The sequence below is a fragment of the Zalophus californianus genome, chromosome 17 (assembly GCF_009762305.2).
Source record: "Zalophus californianus isolate mZalCal1 chromosome 17, mZalCal1.pri.v2, whole genome shotgun sequence".
NCBI lineage: Eukaryota > Metazoa > Chordata > Mammalia > Carnivora > Otariidae > Zalophus > Zalophus californianus.
Genome location: NC_045611.1, coordinates 13,985,655 through 14,005,212, shown reverse-complemented (window position 1 = coordinate 14,005,212; position 19,558 = coordinate 13,985,655). Strand labels below are relative to the sequence as shown.

Below are 19,558 nucleotides of genomic sequence, written 5' to 3'. Positions count from 1 at the left end.
TTAGAGATAGGATTTTGTATATCTGTATCACCAGATACTGGGCCTCTCTGTAAATATCTAGCTTAGTTTGTTAAAGGTGGTTTAATTAGCTAATTTTTCTAGTTACTATTTTTTTCTTTTGAATACATAAAAGTGTAAAAATTAATGTGACATCAAGGTTAATACTATACCATAAGGTTAGAGGTTTCAGAGTATTTCTGTTCTGATATTTAAGTCACCTTAAATGCTCTAGTAGTGGGGACTGTTTTCTGATTTTTTTTTTTAAGGTTTTGGTTGCTGTATATAGATCTTATCATTTTTTTAGAAATTAATAGTAGAGCATATTAAAATATTTTTTTATTTTTATTTTTTAGAGAACAAGAACGTGCACACGCCAGAGTGGGGTGGGAGGAAGGTGGGAGAGTGAGGGGGTGGTGCAGGGGGAGGAGGGATGGAGGGAGAGAGAGAGAATCTTAAACAGGCTCCTTGCCCAGCGTGGAGCCCGATGCAGGGCTCGATCTCATGGCCCTGATATCATGATCTGAAATGAAATCAAGAGTCAGACCCTTAACTGACTGAGTCATCCAGGCACCCCCCAAGATCTTTTTTCTTTTTTTAAAGATTATTTTATTTATTTATTTGACAGAGAGAAAGACAGCGAGAGCGGGAACACAAGCAGGGGGAGTGGGAGAGGGAGAAGCAGGCTGCCCGCTGAGCAGGGAGCCCAATGCGGGGTTCGATCCCAGAACCCTGGGATCATGACCTGAGCCGAAGGCAGATATTGAACGACTGAGCCACCCAGGCACCCCCTCAAAAATCTGTTAAAGATACAGTTGTGCTTCACATTTCTGTCTTGTTGGCTTTCACTTTCATTGGTTTGCTGAGTTTTCTGAAGTAGTTTGTCTTCAACAGACATGTTGTTGAATTTCTTTTACATTGGTATTTGGAAACATGGAATTGTAAGCCTGAAGGAGGCACTGTAAATCAGTTCACTGTATTCTTAATTTGTAATAAAGTAAACATGTTTTTGCAACAAGTAATCTTATTATTTTCCTTACTGTAGAAATTGTGAATCATTAAGCTGCTTTATGGGGAGCACCAGGAAAAGCTTGTTCATTTCTACCTTTTTCTGTTCTTTTGCAGTGATCTTAATCATAGCACGCAATATGTACAGGGGCTAGCACTTTGTACCCTTGGCTGCATGGGCTCTTCAGAGATGTGCAGAGATCTTGCAGGAGAGGTAGAGAAACTCCTGAAAACCTCCAATTCTTACTTAAGAAAAAAGGTAACTTTTAATGAAGTCAGATTCTGCATTTGGATTAGAGAATATTATGGAGATGGGGAGGCAAATTATTTTGAGAGCTCTGATGATGAAATAACCTATCTTTCTCTGCAGTAAATATATTTTAAATGATTATATATAAGTCAAGTGTTTATAAGTCAAAGTCTGTTTTTATACTAATTTTGGAGGTGGGTTTTTTTATTGCTAATTAACTCCAATTGGTAATTGTGAACTCTTTAATTCTTTTTTTTTTAAAGATTTTATTTATTTATTTGAGAGAGCGAGAGAGAGAGAGAGAGAGAGCATGAGAGGGGGGAGGGTCAGAGGGAGAAGCAGACTCCCTGCCGAGCAGGAAGCCCGATGCGGGACTCGATCCCGGGACTCCAGGATCATGACCTGAGCCGAAGGCAGTCGCTCAACCAACTGAGCCACCCAGGCGCCCATGAACTCTTTAATTCTTCTCTTAATTCCTTTTGTTTTTCAAGGAAAGGATTTATAAACACACGTTACTGGATATCCTGGATACCTAATTTACCAGATTCTAAACAGTATTAAAGTGATAATGAACAGAACTTTAAGAATTTACTTTTATTCTAATAATTAGTGCCCATGTCTTTGTATTAGTGCCTTTGAATCTCTGGAAGTACAGTTCCATGGTGACCTGGGTAATTATTAGAGAATGATCTAGAACACACTTTCTAAATTGGTGTGTCTAAATGAAATAGTAATGGAAGACAATGATCTTAATCTCTTACTTGCTTGATATAAACATTTTATGTTTTTTTTTAAGATTTTATTTATTTATTTGACAGATACACAGTGAGAGAGGGAACACAAGCAGGGGGAGTGGGAGAGGGAGAAGCAGGCTTCCCGCTGAGCAGGGAGCCCCATGTGGGGCTTGATCCCAGGAGCCTGGGATCATGACCTAAGCCGAAGGCAGATGCTTAATGACTGAGCCACCCAGACACCAAAATTTTATGTTTTTTAAAATTGTCCTTGGGGTGCCTGGGTGGCTCAGTCGGTTAAGCGGCTGCCTTCGGCTCAGGTCATGATCCCAGGGTCCTGGGATTGGGCCCCGTGTCGGGCTCCTTGCTCAGCGGGGAGCCTGCTTCTCCCTCTGCCTCTGCCTGCCGCTCCCCCTGCTTGTGCTCTCTCTCACTCTCTCTTTCTCTCTGTGTCAAATAAAAATAAAATCTTTAAAAAAAATTAAAAAAAAATAAAATTGTTCTTTAACCCTGTAACCTTCATAAACAAAAGGTGTAAAATTTAGAACTTCCAAGAAGTGAACACTTACTATTGCCTGGTTGACATTCACTGTGCCTCCACATTAATGGTGTGAGGCAAGACGTTACAAAGGCCAAGCTGTTTTCCAGGATCATGGACTGTTAATGTTGATTGTGAAACAAAGCCAGTGCTTTCTCCTAAAGTACGAGTGGGCTGCTCTTGTTCAAAAAGTACATTATTTCATTAAATAAAACATTTCTGTGGATTGGAAAAAAATCTTTTTTCCCCCAAATATAACTTGGGGAAGAATTAACTGAAGTCTTCTCTTGTTACTGTATCTAAACTTTTGTGGTATTTAACTCCAACAAATAGTAGTTATGGTTACTTTTGGCGTAATCAAAATCAGTCTTTGTACCTCTCTTTCCAGTGAACAAGCCAAGATCCATCTTTTCTTCAGTAGAAACTAGCTAATTATTAAATGATTTTCTTGATATCAGCAGAGAATGAATTGGGGAAGATACGGGTATTATTAAAAGTAACAGTAGTAATGTATCTTTAAATTGCATGGCGTTTTTATAAAACCTTTTGGTCATCTTAGAAGAACGAGTATCACAGATGGAAGTCTTTATTTTTTACTCTGTAAAACTCCACAGAAGTTATATTTAATTTGTTTGATAAATTCATGTTAACCATGGTCTAGTCTACGAAGTTTTTGTCCACCTATTTAGTAATGCATGAATGAAGGGACAGGTGAGCTAAAAGTTCTCATTAATGAAATAATATAAATTGGAAAGTCCTAACCAGTTAATAAATAATAAATCTGCTGTCTAACTTCTTCGTTCTTTCTTCTTTCAGTAGGTGAACTAAATGATAAGGTTTTTTTGTTGTTGGTGTTGTTTTTTGTAACATTGTTTGCCCTGCCTTAATTGAAATAAATCTTTTGTCCTTTTTCTTTATAGGCAGCACTGTGTGCTGTTCATGTCATCAGGAAGGTTCCTGAACTTATGGAGATGTTTTTACCAGCAACAAAAAATTTATTGAATGAAAAGAACCATGGTAATGTGATTTGGATGTGCTTGTGACGTATTGAGGGAAAAGAGGAAAGAAAAGGCTTCAGGCAGTTTTGACCTTCTGTTTGAGTGCGGGGGACTTGCCTTTTTACTGTAGACACTTTGCCAGGAAGGGTTGATGGGTCAAATCTCTCTGCTCATATCCTGCTTTTATAATTAGAGATTGATTCCTTCATAGTAAAAATTCAGTTTTCATTTTCAGTCCTCTTTTACTATATTAAAAATACTTTTTTTTTTTTTACTAATATTCATTGTAATATACAAATGATCCTAGCCTTGATTTTCGTATGTAAAACACTTTGATTTCCTGGCTATCTTATAATAGAAAAAACATTATTTTTTTATTGCCTTGTGGTAGGAGTGTAAGATTTATGAAAATCCTTTAGGTTACTTGTAACAAGAATTTATAATGGGTTCTCAGATATATTTATGTAAAACTTGAGAGAAATTAAATGGAACATGGCTCTTCTTTCCCATACATTTTATTCTTATTTTGAAGTCAGTGAAACAAGTTCTAAGTCAGGAAAATTCATGTGTCCTACTAAATGCTAAGAGAAAAAATGGTAAGGTATATTTAATTTGATTAATTCAGTCCTGTGCCTAGAAGACTCAAACTTAATGAACAAATGAGTGGTTAGGGTACTTATTTATTATTAGTGTAAACTATTGTGAGATCCTTTTCACTCTGGGACAAGCATATTTACTTGATCATCCATAATTACCTTGGAGTTTTGATTCATTTTACCTGGAAATTCAAAATCTTACTAGATTTTTACTTTTTGAATCATCTCAGCTAACAGCTTATTAATAAGTACAGGGCAGATGATACCTAGCTTTTAGTGACTGTGAGTATTTCTTTATGGATGGTCTCAAATGGAGAGACACGTGTGTTGGTTTTCAGTTTTTAGCAATTATCTTGGTCACATAGTTGTTTAAAATATTCTGATTTAATTGATTTGACCAGTATTAAATTGGGCATCAATTAAATACTTCCTTTGTATTCACCTCAGTGCTAGCTTCTTTGGGAAATTAAAAAAAGTAGCAACTATCCTTTTGGAATTGACCTTCAGAACTCAAAGACCTGTTCTATGAAGTTGAATAAATATATAGCCTCATTTTAGTTTTCGTTTGCTCTTATATTTCAGGTGTCCTTCACACATCTGTAGTCCTCCTCACAGAAATGTGTGAACGAAGCCCAGACATGCTTGCACATTTCAGAAAGGTAGGTGCCATTCTGTATACCTAAGCCTTTCTTGGTTGAAAAATGATTTTCCTGAAAAGTACATGATTTTCTCACTTACGAATTTTCTTTGGAAAGGAAGTTATGGAGCTGAATAAAGGACTTGACCAGCCCTGCTGTGTGGTAGGGCTGGAAGCCAGATTTAGGCATATAAGAACTGGCAGTAGTACAGTGTTTTCCTTTCATAATAGAAGTCTTCTCTCAGTGTTGACAGAGCTACCAATCTCTCATGTGCTTTATCTGCTGTTTTCACATTGAAGAGATGTAACCTGAGGTCAAATTACAAACAGGAAGTTTGTGTGTGTGTGTGTGTGTGTGTGTGTGTGTGTGTGTGTGTGTGTGTGTGTGTTTAAAGGCAGGTAATTTTTTTTTTTAAGGTGAAAATTGCAAAGTGAAATTTGACATTACTTTTATGTAACACAGGGTCACCTTCTGTTCATTTTAGACTGTTGACTCTGGTGACTGAAACCTAGCTTTCTTAAGTTCCCCCCTCCCTTTCTTACAGCGTTCTAAAGTGGAAATTTTTGTTTCCTTCACTGGCTTTTAGAAGATAGTAGTAAGGAGGCCTGGGAAAGACTGTGTTTTCGGTAGTTACATGGGTTTAATTCTTTTATAAGGTGCTGATCACTCGATGAATGGGGCTTACTTTGTATTTTAGATCTAATGAGGCTCTAATAGCACTTCTTTTTTTGGCTTTTTTTTTCTTAGATGTTCATGTCTTGATTAAATTATTGTATAAAATAGTATGAGGCCTGTATCTGTCCCTAATGCTTGCTTTGTATGTTTTGTTCCTGTTGTCTGTTTGGAATCCTGCTGTATGTTAGAATGAAAAGGTAAGAATTAACCCTCTTTTAGATGGTGCATGCCTGCATTAGGTCCTTAGTAGCTTTTGTGCATTCATCCACAAATGTAGCTTTTAAACATATACTAATGCTGAAGCTGTGCTTAATACTATGAGTTATTTGTTCTAGCGTTTTTGGCTAACTCCCTAGTCCAGTTTTTGTCTTTTCACTTAAACTCCTCACTCCAGAGTCAGCCTTGGATTTCAGTTGCAGCCTTTCCTGAATTCTAAGCCTCCTTCTCTGCCTTTTCTTCATCTTCACTTGAGAAACTTTGAACAGTGTCCCAGTGGCTTTGGTGATGGCAATTCCAGATCAGTTTGGAGCCTTGGCACAAAACATTGCTTCTTTTTGAAGTAGATATTTTAGAACCATGTGTGGGTAACCTCATACTTTATAAAAAGCTCTGTATATACTTCTGAGCTCTCAGTTCAGGCTTAGAGCTTTTATTTCTCTCTTACCTGCACTTAATCTTGCCTGGAAGTTTTGGGATATGAAAAGGATTTTGAGGTAGAGTGGGTAGGCATCAACTGATTTTCATGGCTGCAGCCTTTCCCTTTGTCATCTTATTTTGTTTGTCTTGTCATAGGTTTTAGTGACTTGCATTTTTGTCTGAAAAATAAAGCTGGGTACCAAGGATTTGTATGCTAAACATTTAGACATTTGTGCCTTTTGTCCCAGGGCAATTTTATGTAGTGTGCTGGTCTTTTGTCAGTGAATAAAAAAATTTCTGGATTTAGTAGCCCAAGGAACAAAGACTTCTCCAAGAAATCAGATTAAACAAATAATTAGGGATATGTATAGTACAAAAAAGGAGGCCATTGAGACGTATGCAGAGTGAGCCACTTTTTGTGCAGAGCTTGGTAACTAGGTGATCCCGGCTTTATTACATTTTAAAGCAGTTTACAAGTTTATATTATTCTCAACTCTAAATCTGCCCACAGTTGACAGATTTAATGGGGATTCTGTTTAGAATTTATAGGTCAGCATAACCTAGGTTTGTTTTAATCTTGGAGTTGTCCGAGTTAGAATTTTTTTTAAATGGATTATGAATCACTTAATTCTGAAGTGTTATGGCCAAACTTCTTTAAATTCATACAGATTATGTTCTCATATTTAAAAGTGGCCTTGGGCGCCTGGGTGGCTCAGATGGTTAAGCGTCTGCCTTCGGCTCAGGTCATGATCCCAGAGTCCTGGGATCGAGTCCCGCATCGGGCTCCCTGCTCCTTGGGAGCCTGCTTTTCCCTCTGCCTCGCTCTCTCTCATGAATAAATAAATAAAATCTTAAAAAAAATAAATAAATAAAAGTGGCCTCAACGTTGTGAGTGCATTCCTCGGGCATACCTTGGCCTTTGTTTCACTCTTGATCCCGGATCCTTTAGAGTTGAAGCATAAGGAGGAACAGAGCCAGAACACAGTGAGAATAAGTAATTGAGTTGCAGCAAATTGGTTGGGGCTGTTCTGATTGCCTCCAAAAGAGATGCCATTTCCTTCACTTTGGACACTTGTTTTCTTAATTTAGGTGATTAGAGTTGTTTATGTAGCTAAACTGAGTTTTTAGTTGGAGCCTGGAAAAGCTCCCATTGTGGCACACGTTTTGGAATAGGGTTTAAGATTAAGTGCTTGATCAACAGAATGAAATGAATAATATTTAAAGTGTTTTTAAAAAATAAAGTATTTTAAAGTTCAGCTTAGCCATAAAATTGCCTCTACTATTTGTTATGACTCTAATGGACAAAGTAAAGGAAGGACAAGAAGGGAATTCTGACCATAAGGAATGTATGGTTTCAGTACCAAGATGAGACAAGAAAGCAGGCAACAAAGTGTGTATAATTAAGTGCTGAAATAAAATTTTACCAAAAATTGTATCTTATGAGTTAAGAATAGGGAAAGGAAATTATTCATGGCCTGGTATCTCCTTAAGGTGAAAAATACAATTTTTCATGTGTTTTTCCATTTGGTCAATGTTGGAGGCTTTTGTATTCCCTGTTGTTTGTTGGAAAAAAATATAACTACCCCTGTCTTAAGAGGAGAGAAATTCTTTCTCTGTTTGAGGTAGTATATTTTAAAACTGTAATTTTAATAAGATCACCAGTATTTTTGGTGATAACGTTTTATATCCAAATGTTTGAATGGATAAAAAATCGAACGTGTTTGTGTTACCTAAGTATGTCAAGTTCTGTAGAAGTAGATATGCAGTATGGCCTGTAGGCATCTGTTTGACTTGGTTCCCATAGGCTTTCTGATTTCCTGGTATTTGTAGTATTTTTGCATATATAACTCTGGAGTAAAAAAGTCATTAGTTTTTAATTCGGGTAAAATACATATTCCTTCTTGAGTTCGTGGCCTAAGTACTCCTAAGTTGTATTTATCAACCATCAGCGGTATACCAGCATATGGTATCAGTAGAATTTTCTTGGATTCAGACCCTTGCACCCTTTTTTAAAGCCAAATTACTTGTCTATTCAAGAGAAGTTCTTTGATGTTCACTGTTTTTTGATGCATCTTTCTTCTCTGCAGCTTGTGCCCCAGTTAGTTCGTATTCTAAAGAACCTCATCATGTCGGGATATTCACCAGAACATGATGTTTCTGGTATCAGTGACCCCTTTTTGCAGGTGAGGTTGAAAGAGTATTTTGGAGAAATTAATTTAATACCTTTGGAATAGATTGTTCTTTCCTCTTAACTTTGTGTCAGTAGAAATTTGTTAACTGATTAAACGAATTACAATAATAAGTGAATAGTGACATGGTTCTGTACTGGTTTAATAGAATAAAATTATAGTTGTAATGTGTAATAGCGATTGCATAGGGACTTATCAATATAGTATAGCTCTGTAGGTGGTGGTATCCTTTAGCTGTGGAGTGACAAAGTGTGGGTTGTCTCTACTTCATTCAGACATAGAAGTATTTATTACTTCTCTAAAGATAATGTTTAAAATTCTTCTCTTTGAATCTTGACATTTCTAATGAGATCTGAGACTTCATTTAAGTTATTTGAGTTTCATACCAAGTAAGTTCCTTTGTGCCAGGCATAATTTGTTGAAACTAATCATGTTTTGCACATTAGGTACGAATTTTGCGGTTATTAAGAATTTTAGGACGAAATGATGATGACTCAAGTGAAGCTATGAATGATATATTAGCACAGGTGAGTAGACTCAATCTGCAGTATATTAAATCTTCATTTTAGTGTAGTGGGGAGCAGAATGATGGTGGTTAGATAGAGCAGTATTTATTTGTGTTTCCTCATTGGTGGCTGTAATCAGTCACAAAGTGTCTCTTGTACCTCTGGATATTTTTCGGAAGTATTGTTTTATCACTTATGTACTGCCCTCTTGTGACTTTTCAGGTTGCCACAAATACGGAGACTAGTAAAAATGTAGGAAATGCTATTCTTTATGAAACGGTTTTGACTATCATGGATATTAAGTCAGAGAGTGGACTGCGAGTAAGTCTTTTTTAATCTTTTCCCTAAACATTTCAATTAGAATAAATAACTTAGACTTGAGTACTTTATTTTTTCTTTTTTATTTTATGATTTTATTTATTTATTTGACAGAGAGAGACACAGTGAGAGAGGGAACACAAGCAGGGGGAGTGGGAGAGAGAGAAGCAGGCTTCCCACGGAGCAGGGAGCCCGATGTGGGGCTTGATCCCAGGACCCTGGGATCATGACCTGAGCCGAAGGCAGACAACGACTGAGCCACCCAGGCGCCCCACTTGAGTACTTTAGAAATGAATTGCATTTGGAAATTTGGTGCAGGATGTATAATGCTGTGTTTTGGTATCTGAAGTATCATTCCCTCCATTGAAGGTTTTTAATATTGATTATAATAAAGTTTGGAAGCTCTTAGGTATAGTTAGATAATATATATACTGTTGGGTGAAGGAAACATTTCACAATAAGCTTTTATTAGAGCCATGATTTGAATTGTATCCATCACTCCAAACAAGACATCTTATTTGAATTAATTTGTTTTTCTTAAATATTTGTGTGTCTGTGTGTGTGTGTGTGTGTGTTTAAGAAATGAACATTTAAAGTAAAACTAAAACAGTACCAGAGGTATGTAGGGAGGGAAATGTTTGCCTGTAGCTTTTGCGTTCTTCTAGTGGGGAATATGGTTATCCTTTTCTCATGTATTTTTTTAGAAATTAAAAATTGTGTCTGTACATGTGTATTTCTTCTTTTCCCCACTTTTTGAAACTTTTGGTAATAATTTTAGACTTACAGAAAAGTTGCAAAAATAGTTCGGAGTTCTAATATACCCTTCACTCAGTTTCCCCTAATATTAACATGGTGCATAACTAGAGATAATTATCAAAACTAAGAAGTTAATATTGGTACCGTACTAAACTATAGAATTTAGTCAGATTTCACCAATTTTTCTACTTCTGCCATTTTTCTGTTTGAGGAGCCGATCCTTAACATAAATGTTTAATTTTCTTAGATTTTAACCTATGCTATTTCTCTTTAGGTCCTAGCCATAAACATCCTGGGTCGTTTCTTATTGAACAATGACAAGAATATTAGGTAAGTCAACTGGAAAATATCTTGTATCCTGGTATTTTAAAGGGGCAGTTTTGGTACCAGTATCAAATAAAAGCAAAGAAAATATAAATGGTAACATTGAAATCATTTCCTCTTGCGTTTTGGGGCTAAGGAAAGGCATACTATATGCTTATTTTGTTGTACTACTTGGAAGAATTTGGAAGAATGGAACCAGTCACTTTTAGAAGTTTAAATGGACTTGACCATGAATGCAAATCTTAATACTTCTGGTTACTACTACTTAAGATTAGTGTGTCTTTTATGCCTTTAAGATGTTACCATTATACTCTCTAATTCTGTCTTGTCTTTTAAATATTTAAAAATATTTAGTCATTAGACATCTTCTTTGTCATTATTTATGTAGAGAAGAATTATCCTGAATTTTACATTTTAATTCTGTCTTCTGCAACTTTGTTTCATCCAGATATGTAGCTTTGACATCTTTGTTGAAGACTGTGCAGACAGATCATAATGCAGTACAGAGGCACAGAAGCACAATTGTGGACTGTTTAAAAGATTTGGATGTCTCAATAAAACGGTAATAGATTATTGATAGTTCTCTGCCCCACCCCCCACCTAATAACTTCATAATAGTTCTGAGAATGAGAATGTTGCCATTTGTTTTTATTTAGTCATCATTTTCACAGATGAACTCTGCTGAGTAAATCCTTTTTAAGAAAGGATTGAAAGGATTGGGAGGGAGAAGGTTAGGTCAGTGAAGGAGGCCAATAAGGAATACTGAAGTGCACACTAAAGTTGTCCTTGGTTCTTTGATAAACAAACAGGTACAGATAAGCTGGGGAGAAGTCTGTTTAACAGAGGTACTGTGCTCTGTGTGCTGGAGGATGAAAATGCTGAGTGATCCATCGGCTAAGTGTTTTGTCACAATGCTGAAACTCAATTGCTGACAGCACACATTTTCTCACAGTACTTATGCCCCAAGATACTAGAAGCAGCTGTGGTTTTTAGAACAGTGCATCTAGGAATGACCGTTAGGCAGCAGATAGCACTTTGAAAAGGCATAAATTCTTTCCCCTGATGGAGTAACTATACTGAATCTATTGGAAGAACTGGAGATGTTTGTAAAACCTAGTTATAGTTGGCCTCAGTGAACTATGGTGGTTCAAATCCAGAATAAATTAGATTTGAAATGATCTCTGAAACCATTCATTTAACAAATATCTATTGATACTGGGTTCCTTTTATTTGCAGAGAGCAGATGCTAAGTGCGTGAGCAATCTAAAGACAGACCTAAACTCAGCAACAATAACTCATCTAGTGCTTTGCACAGGATTTTTTTTTAACTAAAAAAATTTTTCTTTTAAAGATTTTATTTTTAAGTGATCTCTGTACCCAACGTGGGCCTCAAACCTACAACCCTACAAGAGTCGCATGCTACACCAACTGAGCAGCCAGGCACGCCAGGATTTTTTTTTGTGGGAGTGTGCTTTGCACAGGATTTATAAGCACCCTCTCAGTTGATTCTCAGAGCGAGCCAATGAGACAGACAAGACAATTACTTCTGTCCCCTCTTAAGAAATTAGTTAAAATACAGTCCCATGGGAATCAAATTTCTTGTAAACCTACCCCTGTACAGGGCAGACCTGGGAATAGAAATTAGACCTTCTGACTTCTGTGTTGACTCCCTATTGCTCATGACTTGGCTTTGCATTTCAAAAGTAAAACCCGTGTCTCCTTGACAGACTGTTTAACACTAGGAGCTCAGACTTTGGAGCCCAAATGCCTCATTTCACATTTTGGCTCTGTCTTTATTAAAATTGGTTTGGTTACTTAATTTTTCTCTGCTTCGGTTGTCCCATATGTAAAATGCAAATACAAGAGCACCCACTTCAGGGGCGCCTGTTTGGCTCAGTCCATTAAGCCTCTGCCTTCAGCTCAGGTCTTGATCTCTGGGTCCTGGCGTCGAGCCCCACATTGGGCTTCCTGCTCAGCGGGGAGCCTGCTTCTCTCTCTCTCTCTCTCTCCCTCTGACCCTCCCCACCACTCATTCTCTCTCTCTCAAATAAATAAAATCTTTAAAAAAAAGAGCACCCACTTCAAAAGGTTATGCAGGATTAACTGGATTATTATATATAAAGTACTTAAGCACTGTATAAGAATTAGCTATTATTGTATTCTTGTAAAGATTGAATGTTGTTTATAGGTTAGCTAAGATGAAAGTATTTCTTACTTAGTAAATTGGTATTTTGAATCAATTTATATACCATGTTTGGAATTATTGACCAAATATGAAAAGATACATGTAGTAATCTTCTAACTTATATGTTAAACATTTCCATTTTGCCTTGGTTGCCAAATTTGATAGGCAGTTATAGAAACTCTTATTTGCCCGCATAGCACATGCCCTTTTTCCCTTTGCATGGCCCTCATTCTCTCTTTTGTCCCCCCACCCAGCTTTATTGAGATAAAATTACGTATAAACATTGTGTAAGTTTGAGGTGTAGGGTGCATTGATTTGATACATATGGTAAAATAGTTACCACCATGGCATTAGTGAACACCTGTATCATGCCACATAGTTACCATTTCTTTTTTGTGGTGAGAATATTTAAGATCTACTTCCTTAGCAACGTTCTTTTTTCTTTTTTTTTTTTTAAAGATTTTATTTATTCATTTGAGACACAGAGATACAGAGAGAGAGCATGAGCGGGGCAGGGGGGGAAGGAGGTAGAGGGAGAGGGAAGAGCAGGCTCCCCGCTGAGCCAGGAGCCCGATGTGGGGCTCGATCCCAGGACCCCGGAATCATGACCTGAGCCGAAGACAGACACTTAACCATCTGAGCCGCCCAGGCGACCCTCCCTTAGCAACTTTCAAGTATATAATACATTTTTATTATTATTAATTGTTATCATGCTGTACATTAGATCCCCAGAACTTACTCATTTTATGACTGAAGTTTTGATCAACGTCTCCCCTTTCCCCCCACGCCTGAGACCCTGGTAACTATCATTCTAATCTGTTTCTATGCTTTTGACTTTTTTAGCTTCCAGGTGTTAAGTGACATCATACAGTATTTGTTTTTTTCTGACTTATTTCACTTTAGCATAATACCTTCAAGGTGTGTTTTTATTCCAATTTTCTATATATCTTTTGATGTAGACTGTTACATCATTTTTGGACAGAAGTGGGTGTAGTCAAAGAACATGGTGGCTTTAGCACTTTTTTTTTTTTAAAGATTTTATTTATTTATTTGACATAGAGAGACACAGTGAGAGAGGGAACACAAGCAAGGGGATGGGAGAGGGAGAAGCAGGCCTCCCACGGAGCAGGGATCCCGATACGGGGCTCGATCCCAGGACCCTGGGATCATGACCTGAGCCGAAGGCAGACGCTTAATGACTGAGCCACCCAGGCACCCCCGGCTTTAGCACATTTTTAAGGAATAATGCAAAGAGGTATTATCATTTGGTAATAATTTTTGTTGCTTCTCTTTTTGAGCCTTTTAACTATTCTGAATTTCAGCTTCACAGACTGTTGAACCCAAACTGCAGTTTTGGTTGTAAGTAGTGTATCTTTTAGAGCTTTTTGAAGAAAAGTGTTGAATGAAGATTGAGAATGTTAAAACTAACCTTGTTAACTTTGGTTATCTTGTGTACAAAGATTGGGATCACAAGATCGTGGAAGGACATCAGTACATCTGCCAGTACTTGATGTTCAGAAACAACACACCTGGGTCTTTGATTCCCACTATAAATATCGTAACTTTTTTTTTTTTAATTTTTTCCCTCTGCAAGGCGTGCAATGGAATTGAGTTTTGCCCTGGTAAATGGGAATAATATCCGAGGCATGATGAAGGAATTACTTTATTTTCTGGATTCATGTGAGCCAGAATTTAAAGCAGACTGTGCATCTGGAATCTTTCTTGCTGCAGAAAAGTAAGATTTAATTTTTACATTTATTGGTAAAAGATGCTTGGAACTTTTTGAAAGCATCTTTACAACATAGGGAAAGTGTTGTAAACCTCTTTAAAATGTCTAATGTTTATTTCAGGCTCCCAGTTAGAAATTTGCTTCATAGAAGGCCATTCTAGCCAGTATTTATGCTAAGCCCAAAAAGAACCCTACTTTTATAAAATCTTCTCTTCTATCTGTTCTTTAGTTTCTCATCTATGAAGAAGAGAATAGAAAAGCTTTTGTTCATTTGTTTGTGGGTTTTGGGTAGAGAATAGAAAAACTGTAGCATCATAGCATCTAAATTGTGGTTCTGTGTAAAACTTTTTGGAAGAGTCCTCAGTTGTAGTAGTATGGTTATTTCTCCTCTCTGCACTGGCGGTTTAAGGGAGTGAGTTTCTAGGTCCGGGAACAGCCCCTTTTCTTCTTTCCTCTCTGTCCTCATGCTTTGTCGTTATGATTTGTTTTCTGAAAAACTGGAGATGGAGTCCCATGTCTCAGCTCAGTAAGTCCTGTTGCAGTTATTATGTGAGCCGCCTGAGTTTGTGTACCATTTCATTACCCTGTGAAATGGGGGTAACTGCTAGATTTGAAGGTAAGATGTGTCCAAAAGTAATCACTTTGCCAGTAACCCTAAAACGGACTAGGACGGGATCTTTGAAAGTCACTGAGCACAGAATCCTTCACAGGTTCCAGCTGTTTCATCTGGTGCCATTGTTTCCCCAGGTATGCACCTTCCAAACGGTGGCATATAGACACGATCATGCGCGTTCTGACAACGGTAAGTAGTGTTTTTTTGGTCAACATAACTAGGTGCAGGATGTGCTGATTAATGAGGCAGACAGATCCCTTGTTCTTGTGAAGCTTTACATTCTAGTTCTAGTGGGGGAGATAGGAAATTCATGGGGAAATATGTACTATCCTGTTAGGCAAGAAAAAAATACTACGAGAAACACTGAAGCAGCATGAAGGACTACAGTCGTGGCAGGGGAGAGTGGAATATGGGGAAATGCGCCAAGGCTTTTAGGTAGAGTAGTCAGGGCCGGTCACTCGGAGGTAACACTTGACGAGAGAGCTCAGTGAAATGAGGAGCCATGCAAAGGTTTGGGGGAATAGAAAGTGTTGCAAAGCCCTTGAGTGGCAACAAGTGTGGCCTGCTTGGAGGTAAGAAGAAGGCAAGTGAAGCCAGTAGCATGAGAGGCAGAGAATGATAGGACCGAAGCAGGGGCTGGATTATAGAGGGCCTCAGAAGAGTTTGGAATTTTTTAAAATATATATATAGGAAGCCATTGGAGGGTTTTGAATGACTAAGTTTTTTCTGGATTTAAAATTACAGTTTTATAAGATATTCTTTGGCAGTCTTCCAGAGTTTTGGAGCTTCCCTGTTTATCATTTGGTTAATAGGGATCAGAGATTTAACAGTCGAAACGAAAGTGTAGTGGCATATAAGGAAAATGTAACTACTTATGTCTAATTGCTGTCCCAGAAGTAGATACCATAAAGGGAAACTTTCACAAATTTAATCACATTAAAATTTAAAACTTGTAAGGCAAAAGGAAAAAAATCTACAAAGTTAAAAAGCAAATGACAAGTGGGGGAAAAACACTCTAACGTGACAGCATGTTAATATCTTTATAAGTAATTTACAATTGATAGGAAAGATCAAACAATGTAATGAAAAAATTGGCATTTGAACAGACATTTCACAAAAGTAGAAAGAAATAGCTAGTTAACATTGACAAATACCTTTACTAGTAAAGAACTTTTACTTGTAAAATTACAAGGGAGGCATCATTTTTCACTTGTCATACTTTTTAATCTAAGTCCTAGTGTTAATTAGGAAATAGAGAAATAGACAGTACTCTCCACTTCATATTGGGTTATAAAATGGTGCCCTCTTTCCCACGTTCACTTCTGGAAATCAAGAGTTGGCCACTTAACTGACTGAGCCACCCAGGTGCCCCTAGTTTGTACCTTTGAACTTATTAATTCTCTTTTTAGGAATTTATCTTGGAAAAATAAAAGGACAAGTGTACAAAAATGTATATACAAAGATGTTCATCCCATCCCTTATATAATGGGAGAAAACTGGAAATAAATACAAGTCTCCAAATGGGCATTGGTTAAGCAAGTTATGAAACATCTGTAGGAAGGAGTGACATCATTAAAATTATGATGTGTGTGTATATATCCTTGTTGCTGTGGAATTCTGTCTGTGACACACTAGTTTTCTAGTTTACTTGAATTAACTTTGTAATAATAAATGCACTGATGGGGAAACTATATTTTAACAAGAGCTATGAATCCGGACCCATTTTAGTTTTTATAAGGCTTAAAAGAAGAGAAAAATTAGAGCTCTTGAAAAAAAATGTCAAAATCAAAACCATTCTTTTTAATGCTCTTACTTTTCATTTTTCCAATTGACTTATATAATCTTATTATGGTCCTCTGGTTTTTCCTCTTTAACCTATTGATGTGCTGGAGTACATTAACAGATTTTTGAGTGTTGAACTAACCTTCCATACCTGGAATAAATCCCACATGGTTTTGGTGTATAGTTCTTTTTATACATTGCTGTATTTGATTTGCTAATATATTTTTTAGGATTTTTGCATCTATACTGGTGAGAGATACTGGTCTATAATTTTCTTTGATCTATGTGTTTTTCAGTTGTTTAATCTCCAAATATTTTGGGATTTCTTAGCTATCTTTGTGTTACTGGTTTCTAGTTAAATCCTGTATGACTTTTATTTATTTATAAAAGATTTTATTTATTCATTTGAGAGAGAGAGAGAGACAGAGAGCAGAAGCAGGGGGAGAGGCAGAGGGAGAGGGAGAAGCAGACTCCCCACTGAGCTGGGAGCCCAACATGGGGCTCGATCCTAGGACTCTGAGATCATGACCTGAGCTGAAGGCAGATGTTTAACCATTTGAACCATCCTGGCGCCCCTATTTATTTATTTTTAAAAAGGTTTTATTTAAGAGAGAAAACACAAGTGGGGGGAGGGGCAGAGGGAGAAGCGCACTCCCTGTTGAGCAGGAAACTCAATATGGGGTTCCATCCTAGGACCTCAGAATCATGACCTGAGCGGAAGACAGACACTTAGTCGACTGAGCTACTCAGGCGCCCCTGACTTCTATTTTTTTAAATTTGAGATGTTTCTGGGGCGCCTGGCTGTCTCAGTTGGTAGAGCACGTGACTCTCGGTCTCAGTGTCATGAGCCCATGCCCCATGTTGGATGTGGAACCTACTTTAAATAAATAAAAATAAATTTGAGATGTTTTTTGTGGCCCAGAATGTGGTCTGTCTTGGTGAATGTTGCATTTGAGCTTGAGAATAATGTGTTTTCTGCTGTTGGATGAAGTGGTGTATAAATGTCAATTAGATCATGTTGATGCTTTCTCTTATTTAAAACACTGCTTTTTCAGGGCGCCTGGGTGGCTCAGTTGTTAAGCGTCTGCCTTCGGCTCAGGTCATGATCCCAGGGTCCTGGGATCGAGCTCCGCATCGGGCTCCCTGATCCGCGGGAAGCCTGCTTCTCCCTCTTCCACTCCGCCTGCCTGTGTTCCCTCTCTCGCTGTCTCTCTCTCTTTCTGTCAAATAAATAAATAAAATCTTTAAAAAAAAATAAATAAAACACTGCTTTTTTCCCATTAGGGAAGAAGAACGTAAAGCAAATTACTTATTTTTTAGCTTCTCGCCATTCCTTTTTGACCATCTCCCCAAACTTTTCTCTCTGGGTTTGTGTTTTTTTAGCGGGAGTAGGTATCCCAGTCACCTAGGGTTTTTTTTCTGTCTCTGTCTCTGTCTCTTTCTTCTTTTCTTTTTCCTTTTTCTTGGTCTCATTCTTGTAAATCAGATCTGCTCCTCTGTCCAGTAACGGGAGCTTGATCAAGATGGGCTGATACTAGTCACAGGTTCCACTGTTTATATATCCTGCACAGCTTGGTTATCATAATCCTCTGACAAGGCCAAGATTTAGTTTCCTCATAGGTTAGATAGCTTTACTTTGTTCCATAGTTGCAAATAGTATCTCAGATTCTACTAGTCAAGAGGACATTAAAGAGACCAGATTTGTTTTTGTTTTTAAAGTGTGGATGATTAAATACAAAATATTTCCCGTTTCTGGGACGAATGGTTCTGTAGTTTTTATAAACTCTAGTTTTTAAAGGATGCTCTGATGTTTTAAATAAATTGAAGTTTTAAAAAGGTTACTATTTACTTAATTCTTATTTAGAATGTTGCCCTTTTTGGGGGTGCCTGGGTGGCTCATTTGGTTAAGCATCTGCCTTCTGCTCAGGTCATGATCCCAGGGTCCTGCTCAGCAGGGAGTCTCCTTCTTCTGCCCCATCCCTCTGCTTATGCGCACGTGCACGTGCTCTCTGTCTCTCAAATAAATAAAATCTTTAAAAAAATTTTTTTAAAAATGCCGCCCTTTTGGACTGTTGATGATCCTCTCCGTCCCCCAAAGTAAATGTGGCTTCTATAAGTAGCCCATATGATTTTAACTACGTTGGGGAGTTGTGAGAAGGAAGAGGTTGTTGTAATGAAGTTCCCAGTGAATGTACTTAAATTTTTGAAATCTCAAACCTAATCTGTTTTGAGTAGAAAAGGCTTTTCTTTTCTTTTTTTATATTTTACTTTTACTTTGACAAAGGAGACTTTTTAATTTTTTATAAAATAAAAAACTTGGATATTCATTTAAATGAGAAGTAAGTCATTTGAATAAGTAAGACTTTGAAGTTTGAGGGGCATATAAACCTGAGAATTGGAACCATCTTTATCTTTGAGGATGCTTTGTAGTAGTCTCCTTTGAATAAAAGCAATAGCTAACATTTCTTATCATTATGGTATGTTTCTAAGGGTAACTGCATTTCCTTTTAGGCAGGAAGCTATGTTCGTGATGATGCAGTCCCCAACTTGATCCAGTTAATAACCAATAGTGTGGAGATGCATGCCTATACTGTCCAGCGCTTGTACAAAGCAATTCTTGGTGATTATTCTCAAGTAGGTACTTTCTACTTTGGTGGGGAAATTACCCATTATGTTCGTGGTGTGTTCTTATTACTAACACTCTAGATGTGCCTTGGTTTTGACCTTTATGATTTTTTGATGACCTGTGATTTGCATTAATCCTTGCAAGGGTTAAAAGCCTTTGACAAATGGTGACTTTCTTTTGACAGCAACCTTTGGTACAAGTGGCTGCATGGTGTATAGGTGAATATGGAGATCTTCTTGTATCAGGCCAGTGCGAAGAGGAAGAACCTATTCAGGTACCCTTTGTTACTCTTCCAGGAGGGGAGAAGATAGTCTTTTTGGTTATAGGAGTATAGTGTTTAATAGGAGTTGAGGTTGATTCCTTGAAAACCTGTTAAAGAAGTTAATGCCAGAATTATATTGGGAAACTTGAGAGTTTTTGAGATGGAACTTACTAGCACTATGTGAGATTTTAAAAACATCTG

The 19,558-nt window shown here is 37.4% G+C and overlaps 1 protein-coding gene and 1 non-coding gene across 3 annotated transcripts in view; both read left to right on the top strand.

Annotated features, from left to right (window-relative positions):
* AP1G1 (adaptor related protein complex 1 subunit gamma 1) overlaps nucleotides 1–19,558 on the top strand; it is a 76,761-nt gene that overhangs the window by 40,542 nt on the left and 16,661 nt on the right. The window contains exons 4-16 of one of the 2 annotated variants that reach the window (XM_027618054.2): nucleotides 1,123–1,264; nucleotides 3,445–3,541; nucleotides 4,701–4,777; nucleotides 5,620–5,628; nucleotides 8,155–8,250; nucleotides 8,703–8,783; nucleotides 8,985–9,083; nucleotides 10,111–10,166; nucleotides 10,609–10,722; nucleotides 13,940–14,080; nucleotides 14,822–14,876; nucleotides 18,981–19,103; nucleotides 19,280–19,369. In XM_027618054.2, coding sequence (XP_027473855.1) covers nucleotides 1,123–1,264; nucleotides 3,445–3,541; nucleotides 4,701–4,777; nucleotides 5,620–5,628; nucleotides 8,155–8,250; nucleotides 8,703–8,783; nucleotides 8,985–9,083; nucleotides 10,111–10,166; nucleotides 10,609–10,722; nucleotides 13,940–14,080; nucleotides 14,822–14,876; nucleotides 18,981–19,103; nucleotides 19,280–19,369 — 1,180 coding nt within the window. The remainder of the gene's footprint in view (nucleotides 1–1,122; nucleotides 1,265–3,444; nucleotides 3,542–4,700; nucleotides 4,778–5,619; nucleotides 5,629–8,154; nucleotides 8,251–8,702; nucleotides 8,784–8,984; nucleotides 9,084–10,110; nucleotides 10,167–10,608; nucleotides 10,723–13,939; nucleotides 14,081–14,821; nucleotides 14,877–18,980; nucleotides 19,104–19,279; nucleotides 19,370–19,558) is intronic. The other variant, XM_027618053.2, reaches the window with a different exon arrangement.
* On the top strand, nucleotides 11,017–11,101 carry LOC113936785. The gene has a single exon (XR_003524360.1). It is a non-coding gene; the product is annotated as a small nucleolar RNA SNORD71 (small nucleolar RNA).